This window comes from Neophocaena asiaeorientalis, unplaced genomic scaffold, assembly GCF_003031525.2.
Source record: "Neophocaena asiaeorientalis asiaeorientalis breed wild unplaced genomic scaffold, Neophocaena_asiaeorientalis_V1.1 scaffold91, whole genome shotgun sequence".
NCBI lineage: Eukaryota > Metazoa > Chordata > Mammalia > Artiodactyla > Phocoenidae > Neophocaena > Neophocaena asiaeorientalis.
The window spans coordinates 13,582,796-13,607,735 of NW_020173198.1; the positions used below are offsets into that span (position 1 = coordinate 13,582,796).

Here is a 24,940-nt window from a genome sequence, read left to right on the forward strand (position 1 = left end):
GAAATGGCGGTTCAAGAAGACTGTTGACCTGCAGAAGTAACAACTAAAAGATGAAGAGGTTCTCTTAATCCTGGGAGGAACAGGGCTAGGATAGAGAAGAAGTGGGCCAGGTCCTTCAACCATGGTCTTGTACTGCACTGATTATCTGAATTTGGAAAAAGCCCCATAGGTCATCCTCTTACACAGAGAGTCCTAGACCCGCCTCCAAGTGGCCAGCGTCTGCTGCCTGGACCAGCTGTTCCCCCTGCCATCTCCCTGGCCCTCCAGCCACTCCCCCCAGTCAACTCTCCACTCAGTGGACACAGGTCAGATGGAGTCCCTCCTCTGCTCTGAAGTCCCCAATAGGTTCCCATCTCATTCAGAGTAAAACCTGAAGCCACCCCACCTGCCCTACCCTTACCTCCTACTGTCCGAGGCTTATTCTGCTTAAGCCACGCCCAGCACCCTCCTACCCCAGGGCCTTTGCACTGGCTGTCCCCTCTGCTGGGAACACCCTTCCTCACTCCTCTGGGCCTCTACTTGGAAGTCACCTTCTCAGATGGGCCTTCACAGACAGCAGGACCCAGCAGCCCCTCTGGCCACTCTCCATCTATGCTCTTGTTCAGCTTCATTTTGCTTCAGACAGACCCTCACTTGATACATGTTTGTGGTCTCCATGCTCCCCCACTGGAACATAAGCTCCATGTTACCTGCTAGAATGATGGTTTTCACCTGAGTGGCGATTTGCCCCCCAAGGAACATTTGGCAATGCTGGAGACAGTTTCAGGTGTCACTGCTTGGGGGTAGGAGGGTACTGGCATCAAGTGGGAAGAGACCAGGGATGCTGGTAAACATCCTACAGTGCACGACAGCCCCATGACAGAGAATAACCCAACCCAAAGGCAACAGTGCCAAGGCTGAGATTCCTGCCCTAGAGACCCACTCGGTGCCTGGCACACGGGAGGTCCTCAGTAAATATTTGCTGCACGGATGCCTGCGTGAACACTGACGAGCCGGAGCAGCAGGGCACCAGGTTTGGGAGCCTGGGCGATGAGGTCCCACATGCTCCCGTCAAGGACTCCCCATGTGATGCTGGGCAAGCCCCTTCATCACCGAGCCTCAGCTTCTACTCATCAATAAGACGGGGATGACAACAGAGCCACCTCATGGAGCTGGTGTGAGGTTAGATAAGGGAATGAACATAACGGCCTCAGAATGGTGCCTGGCCCACAGTGCACATCAAGTACCTACTATCACTTATTACGAGTCCCTTACACCTGGCATTTACTGTTCGTAATGCCGCCCGGAGGAATGGGTGTGTGTCGGGGGGCCTCAGATCAAAGCCTGCATCTGAATCAGCCAGGTGCCAGGGTACTAAATCACAGAGAGGGGGTGGCCGGCAGGGGGCGGGCAGGCCAGCTTCCTGGGGACACAGGCACACCTGGGCACTCGGCTTTCTCCCCCAGGAAAGCCCCACTGAGGAGCCTCCCCTGAATCAAAAGTGCCCAGAAGGCTGGTGCAGCTTCTTCCGAAATCCAATGGAAGTCTGGACAAGAGGGCCATGGCCCAGGCCAGACCGGCTGCCTTCTCAAGCTGGCAGGATGTCCCCGCACTGGAAATCAAGGCCAGCAGAGCGCTGTGGAGGGAACCCCGGGGCCAGGGAAAGCCGCCCTCGGACAGGTTGCACCTGTTCCCGTTCCCTGCGGCCTCCTTGTTCCCACTAAGTTCTGAATTCTTGGCTAAATAAAGTCAGGAAACTCAGCTGGGGAGTGTGGACGTGTGGGGATGGGAAGAGGTCAAAACCTGCCCTGGCCGTGGCCTCCCCAAACACCCGCACCCAGGAGGACCACGTCAGGGCCGCCACACGCTGAGCCACAGGCTGCCACCTAGTGCCCCGGGCACGCGGCACCAGCTCGCTGGCCCTTCCTCAACTGAACCCTGCTCCCTACTAGATACGCACCCCGGGCAGCAGCTGCGCTTCCAGGGAGAGGACGAGACTTGGGTTTCAAGAAAGGTCACGGAGAAGGGTGGCATGAGAACATGGAGCCAAGCTCTCGACGACAAGGACTGAACGCGCAGCCGCCCACCTCGCAGATTCAGGCACCATGCTTTACGTGCTTTATTTTACCAAACGTTCCCAGCAAATCTGGGAGGGATGGGTTAGCGATTCCATTTTGCAGAATAGAAAACAGAGCCTCAGGAAAGTCACTGACCCTCGATCACCTACCTAAAAAACAGCCTTGAGGGCTTCCCTGGTGGCGCAGTGGTTGAGTCCGCCTGCCGATGCAGGGGACACGGGTTCGTGCCCCGGTCCAGGAAGATCCCACATGCCGCGGGGCGGCCGGGCCCGTGAGCCACGGCCGCTGAGCCTGTGCGTCTGGAGCCTGTGCTCCGCAGCGGGACAGGCCACCGCGGTGAGAGGTGGGACAGGCCCGCAGCGGGACAGGCCACCGCAAAAAAAAAAAACAGCCTTGAAATCTCAATGTGTCTTCCCAAGCAAGGAGCTTGGAGGGGAACTGCCAAGTCCCTGACTTTCCATTTCCACATGGAACAAGTGCCCCCCGCCCTTCCCCACCCCATCTCTCTGCCCCTCACTCACTGGTCCCAATCAGGAGCCTGGGAGGAGGAACTGGGCAGGCTCAGCTCAGCCCCCTGTGGGTTCTCTCTCTCTCAGGGCCCAGCCGCTGTCCACCCACCATGGTGTGTGCTCAGGAGCTGCCCCTGGGGGGTTCCCACCTGACCAGTGAACTCAGGGATGGCGTTTCTGCATGTCTGCCTGCCCACAGGCTTAAAGCTCTGTTTCCCAGTCTGCTTAATTAATACCAAAGCTACCATTTTGATCTGCATCTTTCTGTCTGTCTAGAAGAGGTGACATCTAAGCTGAGTCTTAAAGGATGAAGAAGCACGACACAAAAGGGAGAGTGGGAAGCGTGCCCCGGGCATACAGACTAGCACGGACAGAGTCGGGAGCACGTGAGTCTGATAGCTGCAGAGACCTGGAGCAGCTTAGACCTGCTGAGACATCGTGGCTTCCCAGCAAAGCGCATGGGGATGGCCCGAGGCAAGTGCCAGCTCTGTCCGTCTGGCCACCTATTCGGTCTGGCAGCTGTGCTCTTCCAGATGTTGAACCGCAAAGGTCAGAGCCCTGCAGGGGGAGCTGGGGTTGAGACGAGGCAGAAAGGGAAACTTCACTGTGCCCAGCAGTATCTGTTGAGGCTTTTTCCCCACGTAAATGTATTAATATACCCTACAAAAATGTTAATAGTAATTTTTAAAGTTAATATTTAAGATCCAGGGGAGGAGGGGGAGGCGGAGGAAGGGGGGCTGAAGGAGGGGGAGGGGGAAGAATTGGGCCGGAGTGACACACAAGCGCCCCCTTCCATTGCTGAGATCAGGCCCCCTGAGCCGAGCTGCCGCTCTTCACGGGTGGGTGTTACTACCTCCTTTTAGAAATAAGGAAAAGGGGGTCCAGGGAGGGTAAGGAATGAGCACAGCAGACAGCAGGGCCAGGGCTGTGGGAGCTGGGGCGTTCTCACTGCCCCCCACTTTCATAACACAGGCCGGTGTCACCAGTTCCACCGATACCCAGCCAGGAGACTCCCACCCCAAAGTCAAGCCTCGTAACTGCCCTCCTCTTGCAACTCTACAAAGCGAGCTGCCCTGGTTCTTCTGGTGGCATGTCTCAAACAAAGCTGACACTTCAAACAAGTGTGACTAATAACTCATCCGCTGAGCAAGAAGCCTGTTTTGGATCCGCTCTGAACTGCATCAAGCCATTACATAAGCTGCTACCAGCCCAGCTGAGAGAGACAGAGAATGGGAGGGCTCAAGTCCAAAGTCATCCTGGCTTAGGGGTCACGAGCGCCCTCACTGCAACGTGTGCAAACAAATTAGGAGTCTGAGTTGCTAAGGGGGTCAGCAGGAATGCAAGAGACCCCGACTGGAAGGATGAAATTCAAAAGGAAAAAATAAAAAATCATGTTTGGCTCAAAAAAGAACCACGAGCACAGACACGATGCTGAGATGAGGGGAGCTCACAGCCTGCTTAACTGCAGTCGGGGGAGAGTTTCGCAAGGGCAGTGACACCCACTAAAGCAGGTAGTCGTCCTGCAAGAGAAGCTCATGGAAACGCCCAAGGAAGCAGGCTGGGCAGGGGCTCCAGGCAAGGCTACACGGCCTTCCCGGACAAGCCCCTTCACCCCTCTGTAACATGGGTACCAGCAGCCCCTCCCCTGGGATCACTGTGGAGGGCAAGTGAACATGGCAAGGGACCAAGCAGCAGCATCCCCATCTCTTCTGGAGATGGGAAAAGCCCCTCCAGACCGGCTGGGCGTCCTGCAGAGATACTCTGTCGTGGGGCGTCTGAACAGTCTGCCCCTCCCTGGGGAGCACCCTCCCCTCCTTGTCAAGCTTCCTTCACTGCCCGGCAGCCACCCGAGCCCTTTCCTCCTCCATCACCCTCTCCTCAGCCAGCCCACATCCTTAGTACCCTCACCCTCTTGACTGTCGCCGGTTTCCCCCTTGCTGCTTGGGGAGCGAGGAAACAAAGCCTGTGTTGCTTACAATCGGCCCCGGCAGTAGGTTCGAGGCCTCTGGGGTTCCAGGTAAGGGGCCGAAGCTGCACTACTGATCTGAAACTCAGATTAGGATTTCCCACTTCTGGGGGACTCATTCAGGGTGAGGGTGGGGGAAGGTCACCGGGGAGGTCACGCAGTGCCCACAGGTAACAATCCATCACCCCCGAGGGGCCCAACTGCCTTCCTTTTCCCCCATCCAATGGCTCTTGGTTTCTGTATTTTATGACCACTGTTATTTCCCCTAGATTTTAAACTCCTTGTGGGCAGGGTCTGCGCAGTAAGAGCTCCTATCAACTAGGTAGCGAGTGCACTGACATAAGCGCTTTATCTGTATTAACTCATCTGGTCCTCAGAACTCTGATGCTGACTCTCTTACAATCTGCATCTGAATGATGGTGAAACTCAGGCACAGAGCTTGTGAGTGCAGAGCTGGATCACCTTTACCTTGACTCCCCAGGGTGTGGCATGTGACAGAGACTCAGTAAATGTTTGTGGGCTGAATAATAGATCAATAAAGAATTGAGACATGTCTAAATTCCAGCTGGAATGTTCCAATTACCAAATCAGTCGCTGAAGATCTAGTAGGTAAAATTCAGTGGGACGTTTCCCCTTTCAAGAAACTTGCCCAACACGAGGCTTCGGGTTGGTTGCACCAACTAGCTTCCCTCCTTGTGGTTCAGGGCCAGAGGGCTCAAGCACAACCAATGTGACGGCTGCTGCCCCACCACCTCCTCCTAACCTGCATCATGAAACCCTCAGCCAGGCAGGCGGCAGCTGGGGACCTTGCCATCTCCCTGGGAACACTTACTACAGCACTCTCCAAGCTGCCGAGTGTTTGGAACTGCGTTGCCAGGCGACAAGCCGGACCTCCTCACTAGTATTGAGAATCCCTTCCAACAACAGCCGGGAGAAGAACAAGGCCTACTGACAACTGAGGATGTTTTTCTTGCCCCCTCTGCCCTGGCTCAAGATCAAAAGTGGGGAGAAATCAAAAGGGAACAATCACGAGCTTCCCTGGTGGCGCAGCAGTTAAGAATCTGCCTGCCAATGCAGGGGACACGGGCTCAGCGCCTGTTCCGGGAAGATCCCACATGCCACGGAGCAACTGAACCCGTGCACCACAACTACTGAGCCTGCGCTCTACAGCCCATGAGCCACAACTACTGAGCCCATGTGCCACAACTACTAAAGCCCGCGCACCTAGAGCCCGTGCTCCACAACAAGAGAAGCCACCGCAATAAGAAGCCCGCGCATCGCAAGGAAGAGTAGCCCCCGCTCGCCACAACTAGAGAAAAGCCCACGCGCAGCAATGAAGACCCAACGCAGCCAAAAATAAAATAAATAAAAAACAAACCAAAAAAAAACCAAAATCAGACTGATTATCTGGGCTTAACTCTCTCCACTACCTATCACTGCACACCCCCCCAATCGGAAAAAGAAGGCAATGGTTAGGATTCAAGTGCTGAATAAATATCCCTGGATAATCAATTATATCTCATGAAAAGCAATTACAAAGGAGAACTATCTTCTAATTAACTGTATATTCCATTTCCAAACAGGACCAGACACCTAAACCTCCCCTTCAGAAAGCCACTGGCAATGTATGCCGATAGCTATGCTAATGGCGAGTAGGATGGTCAGTGTGTGGGTGATGTTTTCATCTAGAAAAGACCATCGTCCCCCCACCCCCACCCCCTCACCGTTAAAACAGGGCACCAGCGCTGGACATCAAAAATTGAGCCAGCAACAACCCCCGGAAGGAAAGCAGGGAGGGGGAGGCAGAGAAAGGGTCAGGGCGCCCCCTGGTGGCTCCAGTGCTGCTCTTCCTGCAACAGGCAGAGATGCACACTGAGCCACTTTCTTGCAACTTCCAGCTCCCAGGTCATCATATTGATATATTCAAAGAAATTAATTTGAGAGTAGAAACTCATTTTCTAAAGAGGAAGTGAAGGAATGTAAGGCTGACAGGAACGCCAATAAATATCAACTGAAGGCATTTTCCATCAGTTCCAATAAAATAGCACCAATGAGCTGCACACGCTGAGTGTGACTACAGCTATCAGGCTGGGATCATTTATTCTAGTAGCTTCTACAGGTGTTTATCCTTATGTGCCCTTCAGCCCCCCAAAATCACCTTCAATGCAGGGGTGATGGAACTAAACAGCTCCCAAGTACACACTGAACAAACACTTTCTGGGATCTGTCATTTCATTCAGGTTCGTTTTTATCCTGTTTCATTCCCTGAACCATGCAGGAGGCAAGTGGTTAAAAAAAAAATGTATAAAATAAACTATGATTCCTGGAAAATAGCCCCATTGCCTATTCAGGGTTTCTCATCCTTGGCACTGACATTTGGGGCTGGATAATTTTCCAGTGTGGGGCCTGTCCCGTGTGCTGTAGGATGTATGGCAGCATCCCTGGGATCGCCCATTAGATGCTGTAGCATCCCTACCCCAGTTGTGACAACCAAAAATGTCCCCAGACACTGCCAAATGCCCCCTGGGGGTTGAAATCGCCCCTGGCTGAGAATCACTGTCCTATCTGATCACACGTCCATTCTTGAGACCACCGGCCTCACAGAAAGAGTGTACAGCTTCATCTCCTCTAGAGGAGAGGGAAGTTAAGGAGGAGATGCCACGGGAAGGCACCTTGAGGGGCCTCTGCAGGAGGGATGGTGTCACTAAAACAGGAAATCGGATCTATCCACCTGCAGTTCAACAAGAAGGCCCAGATACTGTTTTCGGGATGACTAGCCAGCAATGTACCCTTTGAGGACGTTAACAATGAAATAGCACCTACCAGTCAGTGAGCATTTACTATGCCAGGCACACTTCATATTCATGTTCTTTTCCATTTTTCCTATCGAGGCATAATTTATATAAACTATCTTGAGCATTCTTCATGCATTCATTCATTTAATCCTCACAACCCTGTCAGATGTGTACTAGTAGCGGATTCATTTTACATAGAGGAGAACACTGAGGCATGGACAGGTTAAATAACTTCCCACTGCTAATCTGTGGATGGAGGTGGCTAAAAACACAGCCAGTCTAGCTGGAAGGATCGTCAGAGAGCAGAATGGCAACAGCGAGAATAATGATATCGCAATTATCAGGGCTGCGGCAGACACTAGGTGCAATTATCACAAAGTGTTTCTTTTTTTTTTTTTCTAAAGTCTGCAATCCTTTGAAGGAGAGTGATGAAAGCAAAGGACCTTCTCCCCAGGAAAATCCACATATGAGCACAAACACACAAACATAATTTTGCACACAACTGCAAGAGGCTTCTGAAGTCTCCCAAACTATCTATGGGCCTCCCGGGAAGCACCCAGACAATATATTCTAGGCTCTGTGCTAGACACAACATAGACTTCAGAAGAATCCTGCAAGCAGGTAATATGACCTCCATTTCATGGATTGGGAAACTGAGCTCAGAGAAGTTAAGGCCTTTGCCCAAGGTCACACAGCTCTGGAACAGCAGCACTGTGGTCTGCCTGACTCCAGCATTCCTTCCTCCCCAAAAGGCTGCCTTCACAACTCAATTCGTCCACGACCCCACACCAGGGCACTACAAAAATGAAGGATGCGCAAAGGACAGAAAGGATTTACACGTCTGATCTAGCAGCACTGATGACAGAAATTTGGCAGTGACGATATAAGGGCTGCTGGCCTCGCAGAATGAAAACCTGAAGGTGACATTTGCCTTTCGCAAAGACTATTCTCCTTTACACGTTCTGGAAGACAATGCCGTTTCAAAGCAGTCCCCAGGAGCCTGGACCCTCACACAGATACCATCCTGTCTCTCCAACCCGTCATGCTTCCTACATCGAACAACACCTGACCCAGAGTAGAAGTTACAGGCCAAATGTCAGAGCCAGTATGTTTATGGATACCCGCTCCCCCTGCCGAAGGTCACTCAAAGTCAAGGCAACAGTCAACACATTTGCAAAGGAGACAGTCAGCAAGGGGGAAATGAAGACGCCTGCCTTGCTACTGGGACAGCCAACAAGACCAGGCATGACCCTAGAAATATCCAGACTTCCACAACCTGCTCCTGGAATGGCTGCAGAAGGAGGATGTGAGTATCATCACTCTTTTCTCAGAACAGATGGCTAGAAGCACAAGGAATCCTGGAGGGCGGCCTCCTCCACTTTACAGTTGGGGAAACTGAGGCCCAGGGAGGTGCAGGGACCCACTACTATAAGGGCCAGAATCAGAGCCACGTGCTCCCGAAACCCAGGCTGGTGCTCCTTCCACCCCAGCTGCCCACTCCCTGGCGCAACAGGGGGACAGGCGGAACATTCACTCACTCCTTCACTCCGCGGGCAGCTCACAGATCTAGGTTTTTACCGCGGACCAAGCTAGAGATGCAAAGGTGATGAAGACAGACGTGGGCGCACCCTCGGGGAACTCACTTTCAATTCATTCCTACGGAAGCCTTTGTAAATTTTTCCTGTGTGTTAGAACTAGAATAAACATTCATTCCTTCCTTCCTCGCGCCTTCAACTAAAGTATCTTGAGCAGCAAGTCCATGGCAGGCAGGGTTTCAGGCACCGGGGCCTCACAGTGAACAAGCTGGCCAGGCGCCTGCCCTGGAGGAGCTCACCTTCCAGGGGTGGGAAAAGAAACAAACAGTACACTCGGGCCACAGGGGCTTCGGAAGCCTGGCAAAGTGGGTGATAAGGCGTGGGTGATGGAAGCAGATGGGCAGTCAGGGAAGGGAAGCCTCTCCAACAGGGTCATTCCAACAGACCTGAATGCTTCCCTCCGAGGGCAGAGAATTCCAGAAGCTGAGGGTGTCCAGGAACAGCAGGGGGGTGGGGGGTGAACCCCAGCTCCCCTACATGCTCACAGTGGGACCTTCACTGCAGCCTCTCTCGGCTTCTGCTTCTCCAATTATAAAATGAAGCCGACACTCCCACTTTGCAGGGATGCTGTGAAAACTGAGTGATGGTAGAGGTATAGTCCGATTCACAGTAGGAAAATAAATGAGGAGCTACCCATATTATTAATATTTTCCAGGCACTCCCTGAAAGAAGATCTGGAATTGCCCCAGAAATAGGTATGAACTTGCAGCTGGATCTGATATCTAAAGCCTGCCAGATGTCATCTGGAAAGAACCAGCATGGAAACGTGAAGACTCCAGAATCCTGGGGGTTTGGCTCTGACTAGGGTTTACAGCGTGGACCCTTGGGGCTACTGAACAGGTTCAGAACTGGTCTCCAAAAAAGCTTTCAGGAAGAGCTGGCCTCCCTGGAGGGATGCCACCGGCTGACACCCACACATGGCGAGATGACGCTGGACACGGCGCTGACCTGGGTCCTTGGCCTCCCCAGGCAATGACCTGACTCTGAATAACTAGAATGGCAATGCTCACCACCTGTGGAAGCTTCTCGATACAAGACCTACCGTACAACACCTGGTTGGGGGCTCAGGTTTTGTGCCTTCCAGCATCAGTGCATTTAACCCTCCAAACGGCCCTGAAAAGCCAGAGTTAAGTGTCTTCATTTTCCAAATGAGGAAACAGGGCCCAGAGCATCTGGGAATAAAGAAAGAGCAACCTAGCTGGTAAGTACTGCAGCTGGGGCTTGACCCCAGTGTGGTGGCTCCAGGTCACACCCCCCAAACCTCCCCCACTCTGCTCCCCTGCAGCCCTTAGCACGTCTCTCTGAATTATGGGTGTCAGCACACCATACTTGGGGCACCCACTAGGGACTGTCAGCAGCTTGAGAGAGTTAGGACACCCAAGTCAACCCAGGAGTCCCCACCCTGTGAGGCACAAGGGAGGCCCTGCAACAACCACTCAGGCGAGGAAGGGCCATCAGAAAGGGGGAAGGAAGGCACACAAGTGAACAGCCTGCCCTTTGCAAGACCAGGTGGGGAGAGTCACGTCACGCCTGCTTCAGGCCCTCTGCCGGCTGCCTGCTGCACTTGGAATAAAATCCAGCATTCTCCTGCTCGGCTCTCCCCCCTCACCTCTGCCCAGAAGACACCAAACCTGGCCCAGTCCCCTCAGCCCACAGCCTCAGTCCCACTGTCTCCCAAGAGAGAGCTTCCCTGGTAACCCACCTTAAAACAGCCCCCAACATGTGTCTGTCCTCCCACTGGTGTGGCGAGTCCCCAGGGCAGGACTCTGGCCCCTTGCTCAGCAGTTCACAGGCCAGGAGCAGCACAGTGTCTGTCATCTGGTCAGCACGGGCACAAAGAGTTTAGGAATGGATGAAAAAACATCTAACAGGGCTTCCCTGGTGGCGCAGTGGTTGAGAGTCCACCTGCCGATGCAGGGGACACGGGTTCGTGCCCCGGTCCAGGAAGATCCCACATGCCGCAGAGCAGCTAGGCCCGTGAGCCATGGCTGCTGAGCCTGCGCGTCCAGAGCCTGTGCTCCGCAACGGGAGAGGCCACAGCAGTGAGAGGCCCGCGTACCGCAAAAAAAATCTAACAGAGAAAGAAAGAGAGAGAGAAGGAAGGAAAGAAAGGGAAAGAAAGAAAGAGAAAAAAAGGATAAAAAGAAAGAAAGCGCACTTTTTTCTTCGTCAGGACAAGCACTCCCCAAAAATTTGCTAAGAGGGCAGATCAGGTGTTAAGTGTTCTTAATCATTCAATCAATTGATCAACAGAGTGGGAGGAATCTTTGGGAGGTGATGAATATGTTTATGGCATAGATTGTGGTGATATCATTTAATGAGTATTAATCATTATCATAATTATTACTGACCACCAAGAGCCCCTGCTATGCCATCCCCATGAACCACATTTGCCTATGAGTCCTCAGTATTAGCTATTCTGCTTGTTATCACACAGACTAAAGCACTCCCGGCCAAAATCAGAGACACCTGTTATTCCAAAAGACTCACGGCTCTGGGTCTGGGTCAGTCTCCATCACAACAGTTCACCAAGCTTCTCTCTTGCCCACGACCCCCATCTGCACTCGCTTGGACCCCAGATTAGGACCCTAAGACTATTTAATCCAAAACTCTGTTGAAACATTGTTGCCACAAATTGAGTTTAAAAGAATGCCAAAAGTTAAATGGAACTGCAAAATAGAAAATGGAATTTTATTCATGATAAAATTTGGTGTCTGGAGTAAGTCATCTTAAACAGCAAATGATGACAAGGTGGAAAGCTATTCTGTGCCAATTCCAAGATGGTATGAGAAGGCCTGCTGGGTATTTTTAAAGGCATTAGAGGTTGACAACACGGATTTCTTGTGTCTAATTTCACTTTAAAAGTACACGACTTTCTTTTGCTTCCATTTCAGTATATTAGGCAAACTGCTTTTCTATGTACCCATTAAAAATAAGGTCATATTGGGCTTCCCTGGTGACGCAGTGGTTGAGAATCTGCCTGCTAATGCAGGGGACACGGGTTCAAACCCTGGTCTGGGAGGATCCCACATGCCACGGAGCAACTAGGCCCGTGAGCCACAGCTACTGAGCCTGCGCGTCTGGAGCCTGTGCTCCGCAACAAGAGAGGCCGTGATAGTGAGAGGCCCGCACACCGCGATGAAGAGTGGCACCTGCTCGCCGCAACTAGACAAAGCCCTCGCACAGAAACAAAGACCCAACACAGCCAAAATAAAATAATAAAAAATAAATTAATTAATAATTAACTCCTACCCCCAACATCTTCTTTAAAATAATAATAATAAGGTCATATTTTTGATCCCATAAAAGAGAGACAAAGATTTTTGAGATAAAGGTGGAGAAAAAAGAAAGGGAAAGAGAGTTAAAAGGGTTTGAATAACAATCATCACCATTCATTATTTCAGGTAGATGTGAAAATGATAACCTCTGGTGAAATTCCCTAAACCATCTACAACGAGAAGCACACCAAGAGTTGCACAGGTCAAGTGTTCTGAGGAGGAAAAGGTGGTGATGGGGAAGAGAAACTACAGGGCTAGTTCCTGGACCATCCACTAGGTGGCACAATAACCTGGACAACTTGGTCCTCATCTGGGGTGTTAGTGGAAAGGGGTGAACTGAAAGGCGGAGAAGCAGCAACTTCCAAAGAGTGGCTGGTAATGGATGAGAGGTCAGCAGTCCCAGCGTCACGGCCCCACTAACCCTCAGTGTCTCAGTCCACTCGGGCTGCAGTAAGAAAACACAGCAGACCGGGTAGCTTATAAACAACAGAAATGTGTTGCTCACAGTTTCTGGAGGCCGGAAGACCGAGGTCAGAGCACCAGCGTGGTCAGGTGAGGGCTGCAGACTCCTTGCTGTGTCCTCACACGGCAGAAGGGGACAAGGGAGCTCTCTGGCACCTCTTTTGTGGGGGTTCTGCCCTCGGGACCTAATCACAGCTCAAAGGCCCCCATCTCTTAATATCATCACATTGGACATTAGGATTTCAAAATATAAACTTGGGGAGGGGACACATTCAGACTCTAGCACTCAGAGCAAAAAGTGCCCCTGAAAATAAACAAGTTTGGTATGCTCATCCTAAAAACCTAGTGTCCTCACCCAGGAATCTCTTGCTCTATTAAAAAAATAATGATGAAAATAATTTAAGGCTCTCAGACCTAGATGCCCACCCCATTACTGGCAGCACTGCATGCCCTGGCTGGGCGATGGTAGGACACTTTTTAGGTCATCTGGACTTGCGAGTCAGGAAGCCTGGGTCCATCGCCAGCTTCACCACTTACTCGTCCTAGCAACCACACCCTGCACACAGTAGATGCTCAATAAATTGAATGATATCCTAGCTGTAAGGCCTCGGACAAGTTATTTAACCTCACTCAGCCTCTGCAGGAGGCTGCTGGGGGATTAAATGAGAAAACAGCATTTTAAACGCTTAGGCACAATGCTTGGCACACCGTAACATCTACTAAAGCATGTTATTATTTAACTAGGTCACATTCTTACACAATATGACTGTTGGCCCCTCCTTTCGACCTCCTCCCCGAGCCACCAGCTCCAAGAGCAGCCAGGATCGACTGTTGGAGTCACATCCGCCCTTTTCTCCTTCGCCCTCCCAAGTCAGGCAGAACACCCAATGGGGGACCACGCCCCAAGCCAACAACTCACACCGGGGATACAAATGTTAAACAAAAGCGGGAAGAGAGGCTGCCCTGGAGGGAATGCAAAGCCACCCAACCACAAAGGATAATTTTCCAAGTAGAAAAAATGCATTACCACGTTAGCACCTAGTGTTGGCAGAGGGTAAAGAAATGCAGCTGTCATACTCCTGGCAACACACTAACTCAGAACACAAGTGGCTATTGAGAACTAGCCCATAAATATGGCCCAACCTTGCCCTCCTATCCCACAAATTTACCACAAAGGAATGCTTAAGCAGAAAAACATAATAGCCAACATTCTTAGAGTGCACTTACTAATAGCACTCTTCAATTCTTCCTTACAATGAATGAAGAAACTCACTGGGCAGAAAAAACCCTGGCTGGTGATCCTCCCAAAAAATAACCTAGCAAATTGTAATAAATCAAGTGATGGAATATTACGCAGCCATCTGTGAACAGAGAATGTTGCCCGCCACTCTAGTTCTACAAGGATCAAGCCATTGGCAACTGCAGCCGACCCTGCAGTGGGATGCTACCCTGAGGACAATCCAGGATGGAGAAAAACAGGAAGAATTCTGTGCTTTGGATACTGGCCCTAGATAAGATGCATATCTAAGGGATCATTTCGAGCAGCCCAGACGCTTGCATCTTCCCATGCATAGAAAAGCACTAGAATCATTAACTTGAGATGTTTGGTTCTTGCGATTAACAGTAGTCTCCTGATGTTCAACTACATGCTTTTTTTCCCAGCAAAAAACTCCTATATGTCCTAACTCCTCCCTTACCCCTTCTGAGCAGTTTCTCAGAGCGACCTGAGAGGCTGTGTCCTGGGCTAGAGTCCTCAGTAAGATATCCGAATAAAACAACTCACAACTTTTAGGTTGTGCGTTTTTCTTCAGTCACATTCAACAGGACAATGGGGAGATGAGGGAAAAAAGGGCAACTGTGATATATGTTAAGAGCTGAATACAAAATAAGGACATCCACAACAGCTAACATTCATGGCTCTTAACTCTGTGATCTAAGTACTTCTCTAAGCACAGCACGGTTAATCTTCACAACGACCAGACCACACGAGACAAGTATTCATCGAATCCTTATGTCTAGACAAGGAAACAAGAGCCTGGGAGGTTTAAGAACTTGAACCTGGGCAGCCTGGTTTCAGAGCATGTCCTCCTAAAGCAACAGGCACGCTGTATTCCAACCAGCTACAACTCTGCACGCCCCAAATCCAGGATCGCAAATTCACCTGCAGGAATGGAAAGGACCCCTGAGGCAGAATTACGGGTGTCTGGGTTTACTCGTAATGGTCTTTACTACTCCCCTCAATAACTAGTTTTTCATAACAGGCTTTTGTGTTTTCTTAAGTACCAAAGAGCCTGAAGAGAGAGCAGTAATGGGGGTGGGATCACACATCTTCTCTTGGGCACTAAGTAACAATAATATATGCCCCAAAAGCCTGGGACAAAACCCCTTTGCCGTTTCAGAGACATGCAAGGGGGGAGGCTGCTTGGCAGAGGACTTGTCAATTACCCGCAGCACCAAGGGTTAAGCACACAAGCTCCAGCTCGATGACAGGGCCGAGACAGCCACCTGGCCCGATTATTCAGTGCAGGCCGGGAGCCACTTGGTGGGACATGAGGGAAACACTCTCCGCTCCAGGGAACAGAGTTGGGGTCCCTCTAACAAGCTCTTCTGGGGTTTGTGAGAGTCGGGCATCTCCTCTGGAGTGCAATCCTACATGCTTCACATGCTGGGATGCAATTCTCATCCTGAACTTGGAGATCTCTTGAGATACCACTCCTGGGACACCCGCTGTTATGGACTGAATTGCATCCCTCCCAAATTCATATGTTTTGACTGTATTTGGAGGTAGGACCTTTAAAGAGATAATTAAAGCATCCTTATAAGAGGAAGAGACACCAGGGATGCTTGCTCACAGAGAGAAGGTCATCAAGCCAGGGAGAGAGGCCTCGCCAGAAACCAAGACTGCCGGCGCCTTGACCTTGGGGGACTTCCAGCCTCCGGAACTATGAGAAATAAATTCCTGTTGTCTAAGCCACCAGTCTCTGGTATTTTGTTACAACAACCCTAGCAAAGGAGCACACCCTGGATACCCAGACAGACTCGCTCTTCTTATTTTTTTGCGATGACACAGGAGGCAGGGGCAGGATGGGGAGGGTACAAGTCAAAACCACCCACCGCTCAAAATTTCTCAGGATTCTGATCTCTCGTCTGGAACACCCACAGGACAGACAACAGTGCTGTCCCCTGAAGGTTCCCTGAAATTTACAGCCACTGCAGAAAACAGAACCCCCTCCCGCCATACCCACTTATCACCCACAAACCACACCACTACAGGGTGTCGAGGGTCAAAATATGGATGTAGTGACGTTTTTCTTCAGAGATGCAGGTTGTAAAGTCTGGGTATGCCTCTATTTGCTAAAGATACCAAATAAGAACACCGGATTTACATTTTTAGAAAAGTGTACGACTAAAAACAAGAAAAACAGTCTAAATCCCTGCCATCAACATCACTCCAGTGCGCTCAGAGGCATGTCCTTAGTGAAAACACACAAGCAGGGCCAGCACCCTCCTCAAGGTCAGAAGATGGCTGAGGGAGACCTACAGACCACGATCTCTGTCGACCCCAAGAGCAGCTGACAAAGAGAATTGTGTCTGAGATGGCGGGACCTCATGCCAGGGTGCAGGAGACCTATGCGGAAGCACAGTGCTAGGTACCACAGGGTGGGGGGAAGTGGCGGTGTGGAGATGCCTGTATCCCTACAAATGGTGCCTAGGATGAGGCGCCTACGAAGCCTGGCCTCCACATCCTCAATTTCAGGGTCTTTAGAGTAGATGCAATTCAGGGCCAGGGTAAAGTCTCACCCCTCTAGGTCAAGGTGTGACCCACGTGAAGAGGGAGCACTGCAGGCGCTAGAAAGACAAGGCATCAAATAACCGTGAGCCACAGAGAGAATTCCTCTTCCCTTTTCCACTCCTTCCGATGATGTCAGGAAAAATACCTGAGTGGATTAGCACTGAGATATCTTCTCATGCTTAGACAGGCAACAATATCCAGGCCGACTTACTAACACTGGCTCCTTTTCTTGTCTTTACTTTCACAGTTACCTGCTATTTAAGTCAACTAAGAGTGGCTCTCCGTTCACAGTAAGCATATAAAAGTCCATTTTTAAATAAAGGCATTCAGGTTTTTTAGGGGCACCCATTCTTAAAAAATGGCAGGGTAGGTAATAGTACAGAGGTAAATAAATAACTGAAATTTGAAAACCAGTGACCTTAGTGCTCTTCTGGCCCATGTGTCCCACACACTGGCAGATATAGAAATATCTGCTCAGCTGAACCCGAGGCTGAGAGGTGCCAGCGTAAACCACATGCCTTGGTTACGCAGTGAGACCACCCAATCCCCACACCCCAACCTCACAGCGCCTACTCATTTCCTTCCTCATACTTGAATCAGAATGCTGGTTGCCCCCGAACCCCTCTTCCTTCCTTAGCCATGGGTGGTTTTTTTTTTTGGCGGGGGGTGGGCAGGTGGACGGATAGGACACACTGCCTCCTTAGCAGCCAGGGGAGGCCTCGGGATGGCTGTTGGCCACACAAGTGGGAACCTGTGTGCACCTTCTAGGAAGGGTCCTTACAGCTTGGGAGAGGGGAGAAGTTTACCTTTTTTGTGTCACAGACCCATTCCGCAGTCTGGTGATGAAGCCCATGGGCCTCTTCTCAGAAAAATGTTTTAAAATACATAAAATAAAACACCCAAGATTACAAAGGAAACTGATTAAATTGAAACAGAATTATTAAAATGTAAAAAGGAAAAGTGACACACTAATATACGGGATTTTTTATCACATTAAAAAACTACTGCATTTTCAAGCAGAAATGACATTGTGAGATTTTTCCATATCGCTGTTGTTACAGGTGCCTGTGACTTCTATCAGTGACCAAGTCACCCATTTTGCTAAGGCTACTAAGGTTCCTATGGTTTGCTGCTACTTTCATAATTAAAGAAAATGCAACCTAACTATTCATGGACAGATAAGTGGATAAAGAAGATGTGGTACACACACACACACACACACACACACACACACACACAATGGAATATTACTCAGCCATAAAAAAGAATGAAATTGTGGCAACACAGGTGGACCTGGAGGGTACTATGCTTAGTGAAATAAATCAGACAGAAAAAGACAAATACTGTATGATATCACTTATATGTGGAATCTTAAAAATAAAACAAACAAATTAATATAACAAAACAGAAAGAGACATAAATACAGAGAAAAAACTAGTGGTTACCAGTGGGGAGAGGAAAGGGGGAGGGGCAAGATGGGGAGGGGTAAGCGGTACAAACTTCTATGGATAAAATAAACTACAAGGACATATTGTACAGCACAGAGACTATCGCCAATGTATTACAATAACTTATATGAAGTATAATCTATGAAAATTTTGAATCACTATGTTGTACACCTGAAACTAATAATATTGTAAACAACTACACTTCAATTGAAAAATCAAGTAAAACAATAAAAAATAAATACTAAATTTCAGTCAGAGGTTAGAGAAAAAAGTCGTCATTTCTTCCCCTGTGCAAGTTCAGACCCCTGAATCCTACCTGTGGAAATGGAAGAAGTCTCTCCTTTGCCCCCTCCTCCTTCCTGGTACCTGGGATGAGAATGGGATGGCTGGAGCTAAAACAGCCATTTTGGATTGTGAGGCAAGATAGAAGGAGCCCTGGTCTCCAATGACCATGGAGCTACATACCGGTCCAGCCTTCCTACCTCTGGACAGATCGATGAATTCCTATCACATTAAGCCACAGTTTGCTGGTTTATTCTTTATTACATAAAGCCGCTCAAACCTAACCGTAATTGCTGTATTGCTAATACTTTTACTGAGTGGTGAGGTTGCAAACAGTTTGAACCTGATCATTAGCAACCTTCATTCATCTTTGAGAGACACTCTCTCCCTTACCTACAAAAGTGATTCCTCCAGAGCTACAAAGGAAACCCAACTAGAAAGTTCCTCTGTAGCTGACGGCCTTGCAGGAGACAAACCCGGAAACCGTGAACGACAGAAGTTTCCCTCTGCCTCAATCCTGCTCCACCTCTGAAGCACGTCCTTTAGAGCATTCACACACCCAAGTATCAAGTTTTACAGCTCAGGGAGCTTACGACCACGCACCACACTCCAAGTCCACAACCAGGCACACACACACCTGACTTCATCCCACACTCTGTAAAGTCCACGGTCACACAGGAGCAAGCACAAAGGCACTGCCTCGATGTGCAGGCCTAAGAGTCATCCTGGCATCGGCAGAAGCTGCTCAGAAAGTACTTACTAATTGTCATGGACTCTGGCACCGAGGCAGAAGGTAACAGGCTGCTCAGAGGACTTCCTTGGCCTGGAGGACTGGCTTCCACACTGGGAAAGGCAGGCAGAGGGAAGTTATAGTCGGCCACTTAAAACACACCTCCTCACCATTCAAAAACCAGCAGGCATTACGCTTGTTCAGGTTTACGAACTAGAAGGAAGGGAAGGATGCCCTTTGAAATTATAGTCGGTCCTCATTTGTGGGTTCCATAGCTGCAAATTCGCCTACTCCCTGCAGTTTATTTGTAACCCCAAAACTCCCAGCTCTCAGGTATAACATGGTCACCCGTGAACACGCACAGAGCGGTCAAAAGGCTGAGTCATGGACATGCATGCTCCCACCTCATGCCAAACAAGGCAAGCTCTGCCTTCTTTCAACTATCATTCTGTCCTTCTGGCGAGCTCTTCAGCACCACATTGTTCACATTCTTGTGCTTTTTGTTGCTGATTTTGCATCTAAAATGGCCCCAAGCTAGTGCTGAAGTGCTGTCTGGTGTTCCTGAAGGCAAGACTGTGAAGTGCCTGACGGAGAAAATACACGTGTGAGGTGGCCCTTGTTCAGGCCTAATGATAGGGCTGTTGGCCTCGAGTTCACCGTTAAGTGCATCAACAACATATGTTAAATAAGGTGTCTTTAAACAGGAACTGGCATAAAACATAGGTTATGTACTGATCTGGTGACAGATCTGTTGATCTGTTGACAAAAATGTTGTGACCAGACACTCCCAGGAACCTAGGAGCAATGGTTCCACCTTGACAGAACACGACCACCACAAATAACGAGAGTTGACTGTGTAGTTACAAAGAATTTGCAACGTGGAAAAACAGCACTTCACATCTGTCATGAAAATGGCAAGACCATAATCCGGTTACCACAGCCACACCCACGCACCAGGAGGAAAAGGACCAAAAACATCATCGATGAAATGGAGTTGGGGTTAAGAGTGATGCAGTTTCCTGTACTGCTGCATTTCCCAAATTTTCTAAAATAAACAGCAGAAAGGACTCAGCGTCCTGGATGGATCTGGCGACACCAACCCTTCCTGGTATCGTACTAATCCGCACGAGCCTCCTACAGGGAGTGCCATTCTCAGAGCGCAGGGCAAGACCGGAACAGCAAGCTCGGGTGGAGGTAAACAATGACCCCACTCTGGAGCCAAGGTTGAAAATGCAGATGCGACGCCCTGGGGACACCAATTTAAACCCATGGAGAGAAGAAGGAAAAAGCTGTAAGAGCAACAAGGATCGCGGTGGCGTCAGGGAGCCCTCAGTGTCCATCTCAGCTCTGCCACCAAATGTCCAGTGACTCTGGACAACTCAGCTTTCCCTTGAGATACTTTCATGTGGAAAAAAAGAAAACCAATGTGGTGCTTGCTACTGAATGGCAGACTAAGCACTTCACAGATATATAATATCAAAGTGGTTTAAATATTATGTAATATTACAATTATAAATTGTAATATTGTTATCATTATCAAATAGTAAAATCAAGCAAATTGTGATGGTGGAGGTACCCAGATATGGTTCCCAAAGTGCAAAAAGTAAATGTGGTATGCAAGTGAAACTTGACACATACCAAGTCTCGGGCCTGAGACCCCTGGGCACTTCGTACTCTGGGATGTTAGACCAAACCTGAACTAAATTAACGTGAAGTGAGGCCTTGCCCTTCAGTCCCAGCTGGCGCCCACCCATCTTTAAAAAAGAATAAAAGGCAGAGTTGTAAAGAGGACAGTTCAACCCCAGAGGCAGCTTGGGGTCTGAATACTCACCTGTACCGAGGTCCAGGCTCTGGAAGGACGTGGTCATCGGGTCCTGTCCCGTTCTCCAGGCTCCCGAGGGGGGTATCTGCGCACACACAGCAACCACAGAGAGAAAGTCAGGGTTCTGTTCTCGTTTCATGTTCCCCATGAGACAAGGACACAGTGCAGACACTGGCTCACCTGCTAAATCAGGTTTACCCGTCTGGCACACTGGATTTTCATCCGCTCCCTGTTTCATCTCTTTGGGCCGTAATCTCAGACTTGGTATCAGTCACTGACCGGAGGCCCTATTTTCCCACTTAACCTTTTTTTTTTCACTGAGTATAGCTGACATACAATAATATCAGTTTCAGGTGTATATAGCATAGTGATTCAACATTTATATACACTACAAATTAATCACCAGGATAAATGTAGTATTATCTGTCACCGACAAAGTTATTACAATATTATGGACTATATTCCCTATGCTGTACGTTACATCCCATGACTTATTTATTAACCTCTTTGATCTGGAGCCACCTGGAATTATGCATGAAGTCCACATCCAGAGCCAACCTCAGAACCAGGGAATAATAAATCAGCAGTTAGATCCGCTCCCACCTGCAGTGTCTGAAGATGGACACACGAGGGCAGCACAGCCCAGTGACTGCTGCTTTCTACAGCGCCACTTGCCCTGCATCAAGTGGGAAAGGCACTTGGAAGAAGTGAGGCCGTAAGTCATCTCTAGAAACAACAGGCAAGAGGCACTAAAGACTTTCATAGGTGCATTAGTTGCTGTTCAAGTCACGGAAGGACGCACGTCTCGTTGCCCTAAGTCATCTGTCGTGTGACCTCCTCCTCTGCTTACACCCGGTCTGGTCCTGCTCAAGATTCCCCAGCTCTTAAGAGGTTGACCTAAGGGAACCTTAAGGGGTTTTCTCACCTTTCCTTCTACCCTGCTGTCCCCACCAAACTATTCCACTCACTGCTACCTCTTTTAAGAAGTTCACAGAGGGAAGAGAAAGTGTCCACCGCTCTGCCTCCTATTTCTCGCTCCCCAGCATGGTGGTGAGGTCAGGGTACAGGCTCCGCCCACTGGCCTGGGTTCAAGTCCCTGCTCCCCAACTTCAATCCAGCATGTTACCCAGCCTCTTTGTGACTCGGCTGCCTCCTCTCTGAAATGGGCTGACACCAGTGCCAACCATACATTTTTTTTACTGGAGCACAGCTGCTTTACAGTGTTGTGTTAGCTTATACCGCACAGCAAAGTGAGTCAGCTCTACGTAGACATATATGCCCCCGTTTCGTACAACATTTTAATAACGCCCGCCACATAATTTCATTTCACATTTTATTACACATACATTTCGGTGAGAGCGTGCAGTGAGCGGGGGCTGGTGTCAGCTCGCCCTGAAACCAAGGCCTCCTAGGAGCTCTCTGCTCTCAGCCTTCAGAACACAGTGGTCCTCCTCCCCTCACTGTCTCTTTCTCTGATTCCTGCGTGAAGGTGTCGCTGGATCACGGCTCCGTGGCCTCTGACGCCCTTGGCAAACCCAGCAAAGGTCCTGGCTCCAGCTCTCGGCTCCCTGAAGGTGACAGCTCTCGAGCCCTCACCTCTGGCTAGGCCCTCAATCTTCAATAACTAAACCCACGTTTATAACCGCCCACCAGAAAGCTCTACTGGGATACCGTACTGGCCTCCCAACTGATCATGACCTTCAAAACCGTTCCCACCTCAGAAGATGGTGGCACCACCCTCCCTCCCATCCCAGAGCTGGTTGGTGTCCAAGACCAGTCAATCCCACCCAGTCACCTCCCACTCCTTGCTCTCCAGCCACTTCCCCCGCCCCCCAGTTCGAGGGCTCCAGGCCCTCCCTGGGGTCTTCTGCAGCAGGTCCCCTCAGCTCTGCTTCAGCCTCCAATCTAGCTCACACACAGCCGTCAGATTCCACTCCCTGAAGCAAAGACAGGATTCCAACTACACAACGCAAATCCACGGGTGGAGTAAAGACCAGCATCACCCACCAGGATTCCGGACACCACGCCTACCCGGCCCAAGTGGATTTCCCGTCATAATACACGACCCTGATCCCGTGCCAGCTGCAGCGGGCCTGATGCACTGGGGCCACAGAGCGATCGCAGACACTGTCAAGGCCCCTCTTCCTCTGCCCCCAGCCAGACGTCATTTTTCCAACTGCCAGACGTCCACTCCCTTCAGCATGCCCACACCCCACCCCAGCACTGATGTGCTCCCCTGAACCCCAGCTGCGGGCCTGGCTCTGACTAGGGTCAGGGTCCACTGGAAGCAAAACAGACATGGTCCTGCCCTCACGTACCTCAAAGGCTAGTGCGGGTAGGGGTTCGGGGACAGGCGTTATCAGGTAATTACACAAATACACGATTTCAGGTGGTACACCGAGGTCGGAGAAGTGGAGACACCTAGGTTTACAATAGAGTGAAACCAAGGCCCGCGCCGCGTGCGGTGTGGTGGGCGGCAGGGCCACGGTGTTCTCTAACGCAGCAGCCCTTGGGCCACAGCCTAAAGGCAGGAGGAGCTCGAGGGGAGGAGGAATGAAAGCTGGCTGGTCTGGCCAGGGCAGCAGGCAGAGGGGAAACGGGAGGAGGTGAGGCTGCGGGGTGAGTGGGGGCCGGGTGGGCACAGTGAGGGTTCCGGATTTGAAGCAGGAGAACGAGGCAATCTGATGTACATTCTAAAAAATCACTCTGGCTGCTGAAAGAAGGGTGGATGGATGGCAGACAGGGATAGAGAGCTGTTGAGAGGCTATTCTGTACGAGCCCAGCGAGAGAAGGATGAGTTAGAAGAGGGTGGTGGAAGCATTCAGAGGACACTTCGACCATTCGTTCCTCCTCCTCTACGTCGGAGGATTAAAATGATGTCGCTGTCCCCTCCCTGCCTGTGGCACTCCCAGGGGACTCGCCTTTAGATCCCCCAAAGCCTGGCAGCGACCCAACCCCAGACCCAATGGCAGGACTGGGAGAAGTCGGGGAACGTTGGACCTGATGGGGAGAGGAAGGGGCCGAGGACCCAAGCTGTCCAGTGAACCAGCTCCGCATTTGCCAAAACCCAACTCCAACCACAGGCCTTCAGCGAGGAGCAGTAACACTTCCAGGTACATAGTCAGCAGGAATGGGTGTTCTGTCCCCCTCGATTTATGATTCTCAGTTGAAAGAAACTTTGGGGACTTTTTCTCCCTAGCAGCTTCAAACAGATGTTGGTAAATGTGCTCTGCTCTGCTCTAGGTAATGACATGCCCAGAGGAATGATTGGATCTAATCCTCCATCTGCTTGTCAGGGTCTCGGGTGACCCTGGACTGGTGTCTCCCTTCTCTGAGCCCCTCCCTAACCCCAAAAATGCAGCCCAAGGCATGGCCCCCCAAACCACAGAGGTGCCTCTCCCAAGGTTCAGAAGGATAATAATCCTGTGTTCAGGGTCCCCTTCTCTGCCGCCTCCTCCCTCCCCAGACTTAGCTACTAAAACATCCAAACTGCCCCGCCACAGGCCTCTCTCCCTTTTTTGTATCCCCTCCCTCTTTCTCTAAATAACCCCCAAGTTAAAGACATGAAATGACTCCCAGGCCAGAAAGAGAAAGGAGATCTGAACGTCACTAAAGTAGGCAAGTGTCAACCAGAAGGGACACTAGTCAAGTGGAGTGAAAGAGAAGGAATCTTGGGGAGAAATCTGGCCGTGCACACCCAGGGTTGCCCATGGAGGGGCCGGGCCGGCAGCCAGGCCGGCCTCAGCACCACCAGCCCGCACACCTCCACGGACAGGGGGCGTCAGGCCAGGAGGGACTTGACGCGCGTCGGCACTCCAGCCAGGACACGGCTTCCCCCAGCTGATTCCAGTATCTTCGGGCAGCCCTAGCATAACGCGCCTTCCCATGCAGTGTTCTCACCGTGATGAGTTTGCCCCTCATCACAAGCGGTCACAAGCTTCCATGACTCCTGGCAGCTTTGTTAACAGTAAGTTTAAAGGCTGGCAGACCAGCTCACATGCAGCACCTCTGGTGAGGACAGCCGAGACCAGCTGGAGCTGGGGTCCCATCAACAGTGGCTAGGTGGAGCCTCTGGGTCTGCGAGGCTGACAGCCCGAGGACGGACGGTGGGAAATCTGCGGGGGGAGGGGTGACTCCTGGAGAGGATCCTGGAGGCCGGCCAGAGTGCCGCATTCCGTGACTAAACCCCCGATGCGAATGGCA

General features: G+C 50.6%; 1 protein-coding gene across 5 annotated transcripts in view; it reads right to left on the reverse strand.

Moving 5' to 3' along the window:
* The window catches only part of SNX29 (sorting nexin 29), a 541,330-nt gene that overhangs the window by 439,699 nt on the left and 76,691 nt on the right, over window positions 1–24,940 (reverse strand). For all 5 annotated transcript variants that reach the window (XR_003003188.1, XM_024744175.1, XM_024744176.1 and 2 more), the window contains exons 10-11: window positions 20,747–20,822; window positions 18,946–19,028 (exon numbers count right to left, since the gene is read on the reverse strand). Coding sequence is in view for 4 of the 5 variants with exons in the window: in XM_024744175.1 (XP_024599943.1) it covers window positions 18,946–19,028; window positions 20,747–20,822 (159 nt within the window). In the remaining variant the exon portion in view is untranslated. The remainder of the gene's footprint in view (window positions 1–18,945; window positions 19,029–20,746; window positions 20,823–24,940) is intronic.